The sequence below is a fragment of the Tripterygium wilfordii genome, chromosome 21, assembly GCF_013401445.1.
Source record: "Tripterygium wilfordii isolate XIE 37 chromosome 21, ASM1340144v1, whole genome shotgun sequence".
Lineage (NCBI taxonomy): Eukaryota > Viridiplantae > Streptophyta > Magnoliopsida > Celastrales > Celastraceae > Tripterygium > Tripterygium wilfordii.
Genome location: NC_052252.1, coordinates 6509701 through 6527729, shown reverse-complemented (window position 1 = coordinate 6527729; position 18029 = coordinate 6509701). Strand labels below are relative to the sequence as shown.

Here is an 18029-nt window from a genome sequence, read left to right as displayed (position 1 = left end):
ACATTGTGTCGAGTGTCGACAATGGCCACTGTCTCATATGTACAAGTGAGACAGAGCCATGAAATCCACTAGAATATCAAGGAATTGGCGGAGAACTCACTCCGACACAAGGAAAATCACATGCAAAAGAATGCAGGATGCAAGGAGGACAAGTTTAGGACAAAGAAACATTGGCCATAGACTAATTCAAATACATAAGTGAACACCAATCCACATACTTGGCAAGCTTTAAAAGTTCTCATAAGATACCACACACACTTATAAATTTTCTTTTTTATTTTAGAACAAACATCCCAAAACTACAACATTGATATAATCAGTTCTCCCAAGGCAGGGGCACAACTCTACAATATGCACCAGTTCAAAAGAGAAAATATGAGGAACCAAGGACTGAAGCATGATTTTTACCCAAGTTACGCCCTCGGAAGCACTCTAAATCCATTACTTGCGAGTGATCCACAAAGAGGTTAACCTGGAAACACGGGCACATTAAATAAAATGCAATTAATGTGTAGCACAATGTCGATGCAATTATTTCAAAAAACAGAGAATGAAAGGCATGGTACCTTGGGTCCATAACGTCTGATAAACCACTCCGAGGTTCTTGCATTTGATGCCTCAAACATGGTCCTCTCAAGCCCGAGACGCCCAATGACCTTTGCAATTATGTCTGATCGCATAGACTCTGCATGTTTGCAGACATCATCAGCATCAATCATTATAACGTCTGCCCCAGCTTCTAAGCATCTTTCAGCCCGTCTGATCAAGAGATCTACATCTTCGACAAGCTCTGCAGAAACAAACATATTTAAGTTCTGGAATTTGACTATTATTCTTATATTAAGAAAAACATCACTATACATAGAATTCACAAGTCTTAGATAAAAAGGATTAAATCATCCAAATGAAAACATTTGGTCAAACTGAAGAAAGATTTTGTCAAGTATAAATATATAACTCCAAAGGTTTTATATGACAACTGATTTCCATATTTGCAGTTTCATTGCTTTGACTTTCCTACGTTATTTTACTAGCAAAAAATGGAAACTATGTAATTGACACCAAGAATATAGGCTATAGTCTGTTCCATGCTACTACGTAAAACCTTCCACGTCTAAACACCCCACCAAGGAGGTAAGAAATTAGTTGAACAAAGCGGTGAATGCATTCTCATAGAGCAGCACACCAAGATCATTTAAGGAAATGGAAACAGACATAGAAAGTCGCAAAGTTCTATTCACTTTTAGCAGAAAAACACATTACATTTTTTTCAGCGATTGACAGTTCAACCCTTTACGTGTATAATATGAGGGCATAGAGAGAGAGAGAGAGAGAGAGGAAAAAAAGGGGGAGAATTAAAACTACCAAACACTGAAATCACCACACAACCAAACACTGAAACCACCACTTATTTGAAGACCCACATCCAAGCAACATAGAGGAACTAAGACCTAAAGGTAAATGTCTATACACTTTTTCAGTTCTCACACCCAGACTGACATCGAGCACAAATATCTTCATGAGCATGATTATTTTACTTTAAAGAACAATATATCACCATTATTCCAAGATCACAAAATCATAAAACATAAACTGTATGCAAGAGGTCTTCTACCAACTGAGGTAAAACTCTCTACTAGACAAACAAACATCCTCCTACAAGTTAGCCAAAACCCTAGAAGCTCCAAAAAATGCTACATATGTCAAAGTTAACAAGGGTACACAAGATTATCTAAAAATGAGGAATTGCATATCACAAACTAGCCACGAAGCTACTTGAACTTTGCCAAAAGATTAACGATCTACATAATTATGACCATTGAAAGAAATACAATTGTGTGAAACTAACTTCACAGGCTTTGTATTCATATCTTCATGGACAAGAGACAGCCATATGCTAAAACCAGGTACAAGTACAATAAAAAACTCTAGGTGCCAGTTAATAAGCAGAAATGAGCTTAGGAAACAGACATGAATAACAACAAATCTAGCATTCATTCATTCTAAGAAAAATTGAATTGCAATAGGTCTTTTACTAAGAATCTGCATCCTTACCATTTGTTCGAGGTGTTGGGGCAACATATGCCCCAAATGCTCTATCACCACCAGCAGGGATGTCAGACTCGTTAAACTTGACTGAAAATTGAGGCTTGGCCTTTAAACCACCACTCTTAATCAAGCGCACATATCTCAATAGAGTTTCTTCAGGAACTCCAAGTGATCCAACATTTAACTCAATTGTGTCAAATCCCATGTTTTTGCATTCCTACAACGTAAGATGATAAGAAAGACTCAAACAAACTCTTCTTCCCATATACTTCAGATAGACAGTAAAACAAGATTCCTTTCCATATCTCACCTCAACATATTCCTTGAAAGCGGACGGACCCTTACGGATCATATGTTCAGCCCAGTCTCCAGTACTGACATACACATCATGTCGGTGAGCCATGTCAATCACTTCTTTAATAAAAGACTTGTTCATCAAGCTATGAGAACCTCCAGAGAACTTTAAGCCATCAACAAACTGTCCCATTGACTCAAAAATGTCCTGCAACAACATAATTGTCGAAATCAAGTGTAAACAACACAACCAACCAACTCACAACATCTGAAAGAACACAATAGCGCTCGATCAATATCAAGCCAAAGCGTGGAGTTATTTTTACATTTCAATTGAAATTGGCGAATAAATCATTAACCCTTTCATTCTACTTGCTACCGAAAGCCAAATAACAGCAACTACAATAATGAAAGAGAAAAGGAGCGAGCAGGTGATTACTTGAAGGAAATTTTGGCTGAGGAGGTTGTAATTGGGGCCTCTCATCTCGGTGACTCCAAATCGACGGGGCTTATCCGGCCGATCCTCGTCCTCGTCGAAGCTCTTCCATCCGTAATAACGCATTGCCATCTTAGCCGAGAGAGATGAGATTTCACGAGGGAGAAGAGGATTGCTTCAATTTCCTTTCCTTCTCTTTGCCTTCCCTACCGAACACTAATATGGAGAAAATGTCCATGGTAGTAGTCTGTAGAAATATGAAGCTCCTTCTAGAAATTGATAGTGACTCCCATCATTAATTTTTTATGCCTTTTTTTTTTCAATTTTATCTTGACACGTGTCATTCATAGGATTTTCTTTATAACTCAAAACAACCAATACTCCCCGTCTCATTGTAGTTGTCCATCGTTTCATTTTAGACGGTCTCAGTTTCGTTTTTCTTGATTAATTAACAATTTTACTATCCTATTTTAAAATTGTCTTTGTTACTTTAATTATACTTATTTTAAAGAAAAAAAATATCATCATAAATAAGAATAAATTTAGAATAACCGTTACTTTAATTATACTTATTTTAAAGAAAAAAAATATCACCATAAATAATGACAAATTTAGAATAACATAATTATTTTGTGTAGTTAAAATTGATTATTTTGTATATTTAAATTTTCAAAGGATGACGTATGAATTGGGATAGATGAAATAAGAATTTTAGCTGGGAATTTTTCAATTCAACAATTTTTGAGACCCAAAATACAATTCGCATTTTATCAATGAATATTTCACCTACAAAACAAAGAGGTCGTATTTAGGAATCTGTAGCATTACTCTTTTCCATTAATGACTCAGTTTTTCAAAAACTGTTTTTGTTGATTTGAGATGTGGATATTTTTAGTGTAGAGAACCAAGCTCCCAAGCTTTCAAGCTATGGTTTTCCGCAGCTCTAGTGTATTTTCTGGCACTTGCCCATGTCATTGCTAATTTACTTGGTGGGCGCACCTGCATTTTTTCCAAAGAAGAATATGATCGCATCCCCTAACAGGCAATTTTCCGTGGCTTCCCTCTTCTTTCCATGCTAAGCAATCTGAAGAAAAGTTGTTTTTGTTTATGTAGACATACTGTGACTCACACATTTCCATCCACTTTGCACATCAATCCAGTAAGTGACATTGTCAAGGCAAACATTCTGCCTAACCTTATGTTTTTTCTTGAACGCAAGGATGGAATTTGAAGCTTGTATTCCACGCGACATGAGCTTTTTAGTGATAGATCAGAAAACGCAGCACATGATTTATCGATTTTACTGATACAAAGGCAGTCACAGAACTGTATCCACCAAGAACAAATGAGTTTTTCAAACTAGTAACAATGAGTGGAAGGGAGCAAAAAGCAATTGGGGAATCCCGCAATGCTTACTATAGAACAAGGACGGATGAACAAGATTCAACCGACAGAAGTGAAAATACAACACACACAACGAACGAGCGGCAGCAGCATTCAGATGCAACAACAAAATTCTCAACTGTAGAACGAGACATGGAAAAAGAGCTGATAAATAAGCAAACATCTATGGCACATAAAAAAAATTCACCAACTACAGGAACCCCTCACATCTTCAAGAAACAGCAGACAAGACCACTGAATCTTTCTACGCAGGCTTTCTTTTTTATGCCTCTCCTTATGAAAATAAATGTCACCGTCAAGACAAATAAAGGCTGTGTGAGTAAACTCAAGACATTGCAGAACAAAGTCGAAAATTGGTAAATACACTATCCAACACTAGGTCAGAGTACTGCTGCAAATTCAGTGCATTACACAAAAAATCAATAATGATTTTAACAGCAGAAATATATCCACTTTTATCAAGAAGCTGAAATTCTCTCTATAATTCAAGATGAATGCATATCTCTACAACTCTACTGCAATAGTATTCTGTTAATTTCTTTTGGCCGGTTGAATCTAACATTCTGGCAACCATCACAATTGAAATTTCCAAATAAGCCAGGATCATACACCCATAAGATTAGTCCAACTGTCTTTAGAGTTTAGAAAGACGACGTGATCTCATTTAGCATGGTACTCTTTACCTAGAAAGCATAACCTCAATCTGCAAGGATACCTTTGCACCTCTAGCAACTCAACGATTTTCATTCATCAAATCATTGACGCATAAAAATTAGAGACATTTAATAAGCATAAGAAACAAAAGCCTCTTTCCCAATTTTCTTCAATGAACTTTTAACAGCAAACAAATACCCTTGTGAATTTGCCAAAGTAACATGAACTGCAAAAAAATGTGACTACACCAATAATCCAAATCCAGTCTGTAAATTACATGAACTATATGATGATATGATCCATTCAAAAAATGACACAATAGTTACGATTGCCAACTTAGAGAACTGCTATCATTCAACTCATTAAATAATAGCAAACAGGAAAACAAAAAAAACTCAATTCGTTGTTAAAGATTAAACTAGTTAGAATAGGGGGGGGGGGAGGGAGGGAAGCAAGCGAGACACTGAGCTTTTAAATGAGTCGAATCACCACAACTCTCATGCATGGCATCGTAAGATCATATACTCACATGTCACATCACATATAAAAATAATAACTATCAAACAGTATAGTTGCATAAAAGAAGTGATGATCAAACATCATTCGCAACAAACACCAAATAAAATTCCATCAAGCACTTGAGTGGATCCCAATTGCTCAAACAATAAAAATATGCCAAAAATATACAGGTGACATATTGATGCAGCGGGCCCCACCCCTTGGAGGACCTCGGCCTCTCAAGGGCGTGGGCTGTCAACCCCTCCCATTGGGCCATGGGCCTAGCCCAACCACATCAGGCCTGCAGACCATACACCCCAACCCATCATAATCCATTCCTGGAATATAGGTTGTTGGTGCCGGGATTCGAACCCGCGGCACCCTTTAACATAAGGTCCGCAGACGCTCATGCTAACCATTGAGCTGCAGCTCAATGGTTAGCATGAGCGTCTGCGGACCTTATGTTAAAGGGTGCCGCGGGTTCGAATCCCGGCACCAACAACCTATATTCCAGGAATGGATTATGATGGGTTGGGGTGTATGGTCTGCAGGCCTGGTGTGGTGGGCTAGGCCCATGTCCCGATGGGATGGGTTAGTCCCACGGCCCATGCGGGAGGGGTTGACAGCCCATAGCTCCGTGGCCCTTGAGGGGTTACGACGGAGAGTGGGGCCCACCTGCATCACATATGATGCTTACAACAGAAGCACTTGTCTGCATCAATTGTGACATGCCACGAAAACCACCGTCCACATTCAGTAACAAACATTACCAAGTCTAATTTCACACTCAACCTTGTAAATTATAAGAAACACTAAATCATAGCAGCCTGAGCATGATATACTACTTGGAACTACTACATATAAAAAGATTAGCAGTACCAACAACTCAAGATAAACAACGCCATGTGTTATATAAGTCATAACAGGAACAATCAGCAGGAACAAAGCAGAAAAATAAAAAAAGAAGCTAACATAAAAATTTAAGAAATTAAATAAGTATGACACCTCTAAGGTATCTAACTGATAATTAAACTCAAAATGCAGCTCAACTTCATAAACAGAAAAAGAGTTTCAGGCATTGTACTTATAGTACCTTAATTTGGTAATAGACAAAACTCCTACCTTGGGGATTGATAAAACATAAAAATAACTGACAATATAAATACTAAAGTATTTAACTACGAAAATCCGCAACTTATATACCTTCTAACCACCTAATTCTCCGCTGACTTGTATGCCTCCAGCACCAACTTTGCCTGCTCCGCGATCACCTCTGCCCTTCTCACAAACAGCTCCATCTCCGCCAGCTGAATGCTCTTCCACTTCTCCTCAAACTCCACTCTTTTTGATTCCTCGACCAAGCCCAACCCATTGTTCAACAAAAACCCTTCCATCCCAGCTAAGCCAATGCTATTGTCAATTTTTACACTCTCATTCCCCCTCAGCAGAAGGGGGCCGTTCCTCTCCTTCGCACTCTCCACCACCTTCATTTCCTCCTTAACCCGAGGGGTAGAAATAAACTCCGAACTCACACCTGCAGAACTCTTGCTCCCCGTCTGACCCTTCTTAGGAGCTTTGCCATTGGGCTTCACAGTAGATTCCACCCCAGCACCATTTGTTCCTTCTCCACCCCAGATTTTCTTGGACAACTCGTAAGCTCTCTGCTCGTGGGGTTTGGAAAACGTCATTTCCTCACCCTTCTTCTTGCCTTTACCAGCATTGTTTTCGTACTTCTTCTTCAACCTCCTCATCTTCTCCATCAATTTTGATCTGGTTGCATCAAAGCCCAGCGATTTCTTGATAAATTCGAGGAAACCATCAACATCGGCATTCGGACTCTTACCGTTTTTCTCAGTAAAGTCGATCATACCTTCCAAAAGGACGATTTCGTCGTCCTCACTCCAAAGGCGTTGGAACAGAGGCTTCTTTGTATCGTCGCCAGACTTTTCTGTCGATGCGTCATTAGGAACATCTTTTTCCTTCTTCTTGGCCCGTTTAGAGTCCTTCGGTTCCTGATCTGTCTCGTTGATCCGCTTGGATGCAGTAGCAGATTTCGAAGCAACAGAGGGTTTGGATTGGGGCTTCTTCGTTGCGGTGGTATTGTCCTCCATATGTATAGAAGCAATGGGCTTGACGTTGGAGTGAATGGGTTCCGAGTCAGAGCCGGAATCAGATTCAGATTCAGTTTCAGAATCTGAAGCGTCGGTGTGCGTAGAAGCCGTAGTTTTCAGTTGTGGAGGGGTAGGAGATGGTTGTTTGGGCTCAGTCTCTTCTTCTTCTCCAGAAGAGGATTCAGCTTCCTCTGCTTCTTCTTCAGAGGAAGCAACTTCTTCATCTGACGAGGAAGCAGCTGGCGGCTCCTCCATGGCTGTTAAGCGCTTCTTTGCCATCTGTAGCGAGATCGCCAAGAAAAACAGGGAGGGGAGTTGGAGAGTGTTAGGGTTTTTCTGAATTTATGAGAAGAAAATTTGAGAATTGAAGTGCGAGAGTCGATGAGGACTCGACCTTTCGTTTTCACGGCTGACAGCGTGGCATCTATGGGTGGCAGGGGTCTGCTGTAATAAAAACTAAAGCAGATCCCGCTGTAGGTAATTTGGATCCCAAAAAATTTTTATTTTATTTTGAAAAAATTATAAATGTGTAGTTTATGATCTAACGAATCCAACGATATATTTTTTTGTTAGAAACAAAAATCAAATTCATCGTGGTCCAGACACCGAATGTTTTGAGTTTATATCCGACGGTCTAAAATTGTTAAGCATTTTTCATATAGCATATGATTTTTGTTTTGAACAAAAAATATATCGTTGGATTCGTTAGACCGTAAACTACACATCTATAATTTTTTTAAAATAAAATAAAAAAATTTTTCGTGTCAAATTGTTATTACAGCGGGGCTTGCTGTAATTTTTTTACAACAGAGCCCCGGCACCCGGCATCTATAGTGCAAGTCACTGCCACGTACTACACCGCCCAACCCAGATCTAAATCGTCAAAATTTTAAATAATGGGCCTGGATGTGGGCTAGACTAAGTAACATTAAAAAAAAATAAAATAAAATTTTAGTCACACCCCATTGTTTACTAAGTATACCTTGTTAAGCGTAACCTATAAAATCTTATATTTTTATAAATGCTCCAAAAGTAATAAAAAAATTGAGAGATTTTAGAAGGGCACCCCAAGTTGAAAACAGAGAAAAACAAATAGGGATAGACAATAAACACGGCAATAATCAACCTGCAATCAAGATCCAATGAAAGGGGGGAGAAATTAGCCTCAAATGGGGGCTATTCAATCAAGATCCAATGAAATACCAGTGGGTAATCGATGGGAACAAGACTATTTTCTCTTGGAGGTGGAAGCTGGAAATGAACAAGTCAGGAAAACTAGAATTTGACAAGTGTCGAGTGTTTGCCAAGTGCTTCCCTTCCCTTCCTCTCTTTCCCTTCTCTTTTGTTGGTACATCTTCTCCAATCCACAAGCATTTTCATTCCCAGCTCACCCCCATGCACACAAGAACAAAACCTTAACAACTCACCATTGTGAGGCTTTAGCGATCCACATAGTTGTGGTATGCATAGGTCTTCCTCTACTCTATTCCGGTTGCTCCAATTCAGAGAAGGGTCGTTGAGGGCTGAGGATCCACACTAGGAAGTCTTGGGTTGGATGGGGATTCTGACGGGGTTTGGGAGGAGGTGGGGCAGTGGGATTTTGTCAATGATAGCAAAAGCAAAGCGAGAAGGAGAGGAAACAAAAGTTAGATTCGATAAAGAAATCGCAAATCACTTTCAGGCTTTCGTCATTTGGGCAGAAGAAGTCACGACTCTGCCTGTTTTTCAAAGACAGTGGGGGGTGGGATGTTATAAGCTGAGAACCAAAAAAAATAAAGTCAATGGGAGTCAGGGTGTGCTTAGGAAATAATGGGGTGTGATTAAAGTTTTTCAAACAAAAAACCAACCAAGCCGCCCGAGAAGGATTTTTAGCTGACAAGCTTTATTTACAACTCTATTGTTTTCCAACTACACCTCAGTTTTAGTCAAATTAATTTTGACCTTCTATTTTTTAAGAAGCATGATTATCAAACCCCACCCTTTTTTTTCGGAAATGATATATATCTATAGGATTTTTCATATATAATCGTCCATAATCATGTGGCAACTACATTATTTTAACAGTCTCTTAATACACTTTTCTGTACATAATCACATTAGTGTTGCAGATTTTTATACATTGTTTCAAAAATAATGTAATAAAACAATGTAATTAAGAACGCCCAGGTCAAATCTGTCAACAATTACTCTTTTTGGAAAGAGTTTTACATGCTAAATCCGAATAAGTGATTTTTTTTTAAAAATCTAACATGTATTTTAAGAGACAAAACATTTTGAAGTTTTGTTTAAAAAAGAAAAAATAAAAAGTTGTGATGTTTATTTCTTATTAAGCATACCACATTGATTATGAACCCTTATTAATGATTTCATTATGGATACGTAATGCTGTCTTTTTTTTTTTAAGGCCCCGCCCTCTATTTTTTGTAGTTTGGTGATGGACTGATGGGTGAGTCCCAGTGTGACTGCTAGCAGCAAACATTAGGCACACGCCCTACCAAACACACCTTTAATCCAGCTGGGATAAAAAAGCAGGGTATCAGTGGATGTAAACACAAACGAAGAATAAATGCAGGGTGGATTGACACCCGCATTGCTGATGTCTTGGAAGAGTTTCGCTGTGAGATCCTTTAGAGATTGCTTTTCTTCTTGAGGCAAAAATAAATACGAGATTTTTATAAGCAAAACACTGTATAATGTATATCCTTTCCAACTTGATGAATACAAAATTATAGGATAAATTACATGCTTTACTAATTCATTCAACTTCAATCCTTAGGTGCTATCGGGGATCTAGGTCAGTGATTGAGGCCTCGTTTCTTGATAAATGACCAACGTTGGTGTTTAATTGATCTGACTCAATTGCCTCTGAATTATGCTCCAACAGCGAAGATGTCTCTTGATCTAGTGTACTTCGCATAAAGAAGGCAGGTTTAGAAGGCTGTGGGAGATTCATGGCATAGTTGGCAAGCATCACACCAATTGAAGCCATGGTTGGTCTGCTAGCTTCATTTTCTTGAACACATAGTCGTCCTATGTGGATGCATCGCATCATTTCATTTGTTGCTCCACCAGCTAATGTGGGATCAATCAGATTCAAAGCTTTCCCCTTGTTCCAGCTTTGCCATGCCTGCAATACAATTAGTCCAAATGCACATCCAATGTCAGTGCCTCTGCTTGAGTCCAATAACAAGGGGTAGAATAGATTAGTTCTTACATAAGTTTTAAGGTCCACAACATTCTCCCCGATACGGAAACACCTGTTCTTTTGGCCACTGACAACTTCCAATACTATCACACCAAAACTATATACATCTGATTTTGCTGAGAAGTGCCCGTTTGCAACATACTCTGGAGCCATATATCCACTGCATATCACCATTGGAGTGAATGATCTTTAGTTCCAAAAATTGATGCTAATATAATTTTTGAAAAAGTACTTGTAATAAACCAGGAAATTCAATAACAATTTGCAGCATATTACAGGGAAGAGTAACCGTACGGTTTATGAGAGTTCAACATTTTTTACCAAAAATAGAATTTCGAAATTGAAATGTGACCGAAGAAACTAGAACTAAGGATTTTCCTTTGTTCGTATTTGGGAATGTCAACGGGGCAGGGACCCCTTTGACCGTCCCCTCGTTACATAAACACTTACATGTCCCCGCTAAGTATTTTAATCTTGACCTTATTTCCAAATCCATCTGGTGGAGAATTCCCACCCCTTTATCCGTCCCGATCAAATACAACAATGTCAAATTTAGTAAGTGTACAATAAATAAATTGAAATCACCACTTAAATGTATACATTTCACAAATAAAGATTTGAAAGTGAGAGAATAGTTTTTTTCAGAGGTTAGAGATTTTATAACAAGTAGTATCTAACTATCTATATACAAGTAAATAAAAAATATCATAACTAATATATACACAACTAATATTACACGCGAGTTTGGAGTGAGATTGATTTCAACAAACCCGTCTCCATCTCCGTTGTTTTCCCCATAAAAATACTTATATCTATTCCCGACCCGTTAATTAATGGGACATACTTGTCTGATTCGGGGCAATGACAATGTACTTTTTAAGCGAATTGTGAGGGTTTAGTCAGATAAAGCCCATTAAAGTAACTAAGCTGAAATAACATACGGTCCATCTGTAATCACCCAACCATCTTATAGAATATAGGCTAAAAGCTCAAGGATTAACCCAAACTTGAAAGGCTCGGAGTTGTGGCCCTCTCCGAGTTCTAATCCCCAAACACAAATTACACAATAAACCCCCAACCCTAACAGCTAATTACCAAACTTCATCTCTAGCTTTCAACTTTATGTTCTTCTCTATGGATCATCCCTCTTTTTAAGCATTGTCAGATTTCAAATTACTTGTTCAGGGTTCGTGTTAGTAACAATAATCATCAATGTTGCTGTTATATGAGGTGATAGGTAATGCAAAAACAAAAGTTCAATTCTTGTACTTACTATGTACCAACGATTCTGTTCGTGTCATCTTGTTTTTGATCAATAGCAAACAATCTCGCCATACCAAAATCTGAAATTTTCGCATTCAGAGCTACATCTAACAGAATGTTACTAGTCTTGAGATCGCGATGAATTATCCGATGTTGAGATTCTTCGTGCAGGTAAATCAGTCCTCGAACTATGCCATATATAATATTGTATCGACGTTCCCAATTCAATTGTGCACGCGTAGTGTGATCTGCAAAGTAAGATTTCTCTATGAACTGTATATGTTTGTTGGTTTTGAGAGCATCCCCAATTACGTAAGCATCACTACATCATATAATTGAGGGGGAGGTTTAATCATACCAGATAAGACGTTGCTGAGGCTTGAGTTAGGCAGAAACTCATAAATGAGAAGTCTTTCTTCGCGTTCATAGCAGAAACCCATGAGCCTAACCAAATTCCTATGCTGAAGCTTGGCTAATAACTGCACCTCATTCTTAAATTCTATTTCTCCTTGTGAAGATTCCTTTGACAATCTCTTAACGGCTACTTCTCGTCTGTTTGGAAATGTACCCTGAAGAAAATCATAATAAAAATGGGCAGCTTGATTTACCTTCATTTTGGATTCAGCTGACTTATGGTGATTGATGATCAATTTTTTTACTTGCCTTGTATACAGGTCCAAAACCACCTCGTCCAAGCTTATTAGCTTCAGAGAAGTTATTTGTTGCAGCTCTAATGAAGCTAAATCCATATTGCAAGCATTCCTCTGTTTTGATTTCATCAACTGCTTCAACAAAAGAATAAGTAAAAGAAAACACAAAGAAAGGGGATCTTCAAACTATTTTGTTTAAAACTGATTCAACGTACTTGTGATTTGTGTTTTGGGTTTCTGTACTCTTAAGTAGATGAAGATCATGACAATAACCAATACTACAAAAACCTTAACTGCCATGAGGTTAATGATGACAGTCTCAGATCCATGGCTTTCCTTCCCTGCAAAACAAGAATTTAATCTAATTAAATCAATTGGAGAAATGCATAGTTATTTATCTGCCACTATAAATAGATATAGCTAGTTACCTTTGGAAGTAGAAGAAGGTGGTAAAGCTGCATCAACAATGGCATTATAGAAACGATTCGTTTCATATCTAAAATTACAACTTGGAAAAATCACTCTTCCTCCTTGTCTTTCTGTGCAACAGGTTGTTGGAATTAGTGCAGAAGCATTATATAAACAATATTTGCATTCTTCCTCTGATAAATCAGGAGTACATTGCACAAGAGCAAATACTGGTGAAACGTTCAGCTCTGCTAATTCTCCCACAGCATACTTCCTTTGAGAATTTCCTTTTGCAGCTTGATTCCCGAGCCTATCCAACAAGGTAAACATTGACCTATTGAACCCAACTGCATCTGTGACATTTTCAATATTATAGACCAAAAGGAAAGGTCTTTCTTCGCTGAGGCTAAATATGTTGCGGTTTGCATATCGTAATAGACATAAATCATAACCTCCGACTGCCTCCATGTAGTTGGAACAGGTTCTTGGGAGGGCTTCACTAGCATTTCTTATGCATTTGCGACAAACATCTGGAGTTATATCTGGTCTACAAAGCGCAATTGAATAAACCTTATTGGGGGTTTCTCCATATGAAAAGTTGTAGAAGCCATAGTCTATTTCATTGTTGGTGTAGATAGAGGTGAGGAGGCGATCGAGGTTGCTCTGATAGATGCTGTTTGTGGTGTAATTCCCCCTGTTTGGGCAGTCGTAGTACAGCAGAGGTTCCGTCTGAGCAACTGCAGGATGAACAACATTTAGAATGAAAACAAAGCAAGCAAGGAAAAACATTGGTCCTGAAAAAGCCATGTAGTATGTGCTAACTTTGTTGAACTTCTTCTTAAGTTAAAATATATTCAGAAAATATGGATGATGAATGAATGATTTATACAGGTTTGTTTTGGTGCAATTTTAAGTCTATACCGTATCAGAACATGGATGAGGAATGAATGGTTGGTATACCACTGACTATATTCATAATTTTTTGGTCCAAATTTTAAGTCTATGTCGTATTAAATTATTGATGAAATATTTTTTTTTAAATTCCACGTCATCATTTCTAATTTGCCAAAATATTAACGGGTCAGCTACGATGAGAAATTAAATTAACCAGAATTGGACTGTAGTAGTCTATTTGTCTAAATTGAAATATTCAAGGGACCTAATTTAAAACGTCTCTCTTTCCTAGCCCAATTGTCAACATCTTCATCATTAGATCAGCATAATTCAGAGTCAATTGAGTCAGACCAATCAAACACCAAGTTTGGTCATTTATCAAGAAACGAGGCTTCAATCACTGACCTCCATCCCAGATAGCTCCTAAGGATTGAAATTGAAATTCGAAGATGCTCTGTCGCTTCTTCTCTTTTCCTTCTTCATAAGTTGCTCTGCTTTTATGCATCTGGACATGATTTATCTTCTTAGTTAAATTTGGTTGAGGAACATATTTAAATTATAAAAATAATTAGTTATGTATTAATTATTGCAGCAAAGATGCGGGCTTAAGTTTATAAACCACACATTAACACTCCCCGCACTTGTGGGCTGGGTTATTCCAAACCCAACAAGTGAAGTAGCGCGGAGTAGAGGTCATGTCCAACTGCACCGAACTGAATTGCCACACATCAACACTCCCCGCACTTGTGGGCTGAGTTATTCCAGACCCAACAAGTGCAGTAGCGTGGAGTAGAGGTCATGTCCAACTGGACCGAACCGAATTGCCACACATCAACACTCCCCGCACTTGTGGGCTGGGTTATTCCAGACCCAACAAGTGGAGTAGCGCGGAGTAGAGGTCATGTCCAACTGGACCGAACCGCATTGCCACACATCAACACTCCCCGCACTTGTGGGCTGGGTTATTCCAGACCCAACAAGTGGAGTAGCGCGGAGTAGAGGTCATGTCCAACTGGACCGAACCGCATTGCCACACATGAACACTCCCCGCACTTGTGGGCTGGGTTATTCCAGACCCAACAAGTGGAGTAGCGCGGAGTAGAGGTCATGTCCAATTGGACCGAACCGCATTGCCACACATGAACACTCCCCGCACTTGTGGGCTGGGGTATTCCAGACCCAACAAGTGGAGTAGCGCGGAGTAGAGGTCATGTCCAACTGGATCGAACCGAATTGCCACACATTAACACTCCCCGCACTTGCGGCCCAACAAGTGGAGTAGCGCGGAGTAGAGGTCATGTCCAACTGGACCGAACCGAATTGCTAACAAGTGGAGTAGAGGTCATGTCCAACTGAACCGAATTGCTCCGATACCTGTCCGCTTTGGGTTGTTCGATTCTCGTGAATACATCGAACCCGCACAGTTTTGTTTCTCCTTAGGCCCAAGTAGGTGAGCTAGGCCCAACCCACTCAAGCCTAGGAAAAGGCCTTGTTGGGTGTGAAGGGGTGGGCTTAAGTTTATAAACCACACATGGTTGGTTATCCCAACTGATGTGGGATATTGTTTAACAAAAGAGGATATAGAATTAAATTGTCGTAAAACTGTGTTGGTTGTTCAGTGGTTCTGGAATCTGGAGGTTGCGCATTGAAATTTTTTTTATTATGCTAAATTCATTTTTTGGAAAATCGCAATTTTAATTCCACATAAACTAAATTTTCAGTGAATTTGACTTGTAAATTTGTAATTGTTCAAAATTAGACTTATAGAAATTATTGACAAATATTAATTTGATTTAGACCAATTAGTTGGTAGCTCAATCTTACAATAATCAGAATATGATCATCCTACTTCTTTTTAAATTTTTTAGCTGTTTGCTATTTTCCGGGGAGGAAGCTGTTTCTTGTTCGATAGGAAGTGAGCTTCCTTGTGATTTGACTGGTTTCAAGGTGGACTAGTCCAATTTCTGCTAATGGAATGTTTTATGGAGTTTAGTGGTCATCCCTGCGGAAGATTTGCTTTTGCAAAGTCTACGTCAATGCACCATGGTTTACTCTACCGTCTACTTATCATGCCCGTTTGCTAAGGTGGTTAGATTGGTTTTCAATGCTAGTAGAAAAATTGAGTTTAAAGCTGTGTAATATGTTGCGAGCTATTGCCAATGGATTTGCCGGCGACAGTGCACCGTTTAGTATTCTTATTATCATCGGTGATGATTGTAACAGCAGCACCATTAGCAGTGTAGATTGACCTAGATACAAGATGTTGGCATCGCAGTCGAGCTGATACCGATTTCGTGATACAAAGAGGATTCATTTAAGAAATCAAATAGTGAATATAGGCCAATTTATGGAATGTGAAGTGAGAATTATGAGGCACGAGTGGCAGTGTTGTAACATGGTGGAAGTAGGCAATCTTGGCAAATAAATGCATCTTGCTTGTATTATTTTTGAATTTCACATCTAGAGCTCGTCTAACTTGATACCTTAAAAAGAATACTGCTGCAGCAAAACAAAGTACAGTTCACAATCAAATTGGTTCAACTTTATTTCACTTGGGCTTTTTTATTCCTGGATCAATTCGATCTCCCATATTGAGCATCACAAAAAGAGTACTGAAACCAGAGTTATGGCAGCTGTGAAGACATTGCTTTGCTTCCCTGGAAAATCATAAATGAAATCAAATTAGAGAAAGATGAGAATTAGGACCAAGTATTTTAGCAGTAACTCGTTATATATTCAACACACTATTGCTTAGCTTGTTATTTCAGTATGTTTAAAAGCTTGACAAATATGTTTTACCTTTTGTAGTCGCTGCGTTCATCGATGGAGGAGGAGAAACCGGTGCTGATGGAGGTGGTGGTGGCTGTGGTACTTGTGGCGACGTTGATGGAGACGGTGGAGGAGAAGAAACTGGTGTTGGTGAGGGTGTCGATGGAGACGGCGCATCAGCTGGAATTACGTCATAGAATTGCTCTTTCTCGTACCTAAAGTTACAGCTTGGACCTAAAACTCTCCCACCTTGCCTCCCGTCACAACATTGTGGAAGCACTTTTGTGGTATTAGTCAAGCACTCACTACAATCTTCCATGGACAAATCAGGAGTGCACTGAACAAGTGCAAATATATTTTGTGAGCTTGCTGTGGTTGTATTTCCTGTTGCAAACTTAAGATGAGAATCGCCCGATGCAGCTTTACTTGTGAGGTTACCCAACAGGGAGATCACTGCCTGATTGAACTCGGTCGGCTACGAGACATTATTCAGGTTATACATCCAAAAATAAGGTCCAATTTCCATTCTGCCAAAGATGGAGCGATTGGAGTACCTCAACAAACGATTGTCATACCAGACAATGGCCTCCTTCTGGGCTGGACAGAGGTTTTTGATATCTTGGGTGGAGTTACTTAAGCAGCTACGACAGACTTCAGGCTTAACATCTCCTCTACAGAGTCCGATGGCATGAACTTCGTCAGGGTTTTGGCCTGAAGAGAAATTGTAAAATCCATATGTGATTTCGGTGTCAGAGGTGATGGAGGAGAGGACTTGATTGAGGTTTGATTGGTAAGTGCTATTGTTGGTGAAATTACCAGTATGATAACAGTCTTGGTAATTAGGCTGGGCAGTAGTAGTGAGAGCTAAGAGTAGTATGAAAATGGCGCAAGAGAGAAATATAAATCTTGAAGCAGCCATTGGTATCACTATATAAACTCTGCCTTTGCTTCAATGATCCACAAGAATGTGTATCCTGGTATTTGTAGAGGTTTGTTTTAGTCTAATTTTTAAGTCGATGCCCCACTTACTTGACTATATTCATTGACTTGGTCGTTGGTCCAAATTTTAAGTCGGTGTTCTGCCAAAAAGTCGGAAAACCAAACAATACGTTCACGTTCATTAGCAATCAAGGTCTAAGAATGGTCAGGAGTCGTAAAACCAAACAATACGTCTACGTTCATTAGACGTCAAGATCTAAGAATGGTCATATATGATTCGGGTTCTGGGTTATCGGATCGGGTCAGGCCCGACCCGGTGTTTTTGGATAATGGAGTGACCCGTCCGATAACCCTATTAAAGGATCACCGGGTTACAGGGTCCTGGGTCACCGGGTTATCGGGTTTCGAGTGACCTGATATCCTTAACATGGTCAGTCCATTGTCACAAACCCGCA

General features: G+C 39.1%; 2 protein-coding genes and 1 pseudogene across 3 annotated transcripts; all 3 read right to left on the bottom strand.

The window, feature by feature from the left end:
- Positions 1 to 133: 133 nt before the first annotated feature.
- LOC119989072 (protein HEAT-STRESS-ASSOCIATED 32) lies at positions 134 to 3030 on the bottom strand. Of its 2 annotated transcripts, none has more exons than XM_038834376.1 (5): positions 2783 to 3030; positions 2360 to 2551; positions 2056 to 2266; positions 567 to 790; positions 134 to 472 (listed from the first exon to the last, which is right to left on the bottom strand). In XM_038834376.1, the coding sequence occupies exons 1-5, from the start codon at positions 2909 to 2911 to the stop codon at positions 362 to 364; spliced, it is 867 nt and encodes a 288-aa protein (XP_038690304.1). In that variant the 5' UTR covers positions 2912 to 3030; the 3' UTR covers positions 134 to 361. The 2 variants fall into 2 exon arrangements, with proteins under 2 accessions (XP_038690304.1, XP_038690305.1); XM_038834377.1 differs by having other exon boundaries at positions 2360 to 2612; positions 2781 to 2912.
- A 3284-nt stretch (positions 3031 to 6314) lies between these two features.
- On the bottom strand, positions 6315 to 7801 carry LOC119989070 (probable transcription factor At1g11510). Its single transcript, XM_038834374.1, has one exon. The coding sequence runs from the start codon at positions 7723 to 7725 to the stop codon at positions 6550 to 6552; it is 1176 nt and encodes a 391-aa protein (XP_038690302.1). The 5' UTR covers positions 7726 to 7801; the 3' UTR covers positions 6315 to 6549.
- Positions 7802 to 10105: 2304 nt separating this feature from the next.
- LOC119987809 lies at positions 10106 to 17588 on the bottom strand (annotated as a pseudogene).
- Positions 17589 to 18029: the final 441 nt, after the last annotated feature.

Bases quoted from the DNA above. Each gene is read 5' to 3' on its own strand.
- LOC119989070 (XM_038834374.1), bottom strand. From the start codon at position 7,725: ATGGCAAAGAAGCGCTTAACAGCCATGGAGGAGCCGCCAGCTGCTTCC.
- LOC119989072 (XM_038834376.1), bottom strand. From the start codon at position 2,911: ATGGCAATGCGTTATTACGGATGGAAGAGCTTCGACGAGGACGAGGAT. The intron at 2,267-2,359 runs GTGAGATATGGA...CTTACGTTGTAG, and splicing joins CTTTCAAGGAATATGTTGAG to GAATGCAAAAACATGGGATT. The intron at 791-2,055 runs GTAAGGATGCAG...TTGTTTCTGCAG, and splicing joins CCCAACACCTCGAACAAATG to AGCTTGTCGAAGATGTAGAT.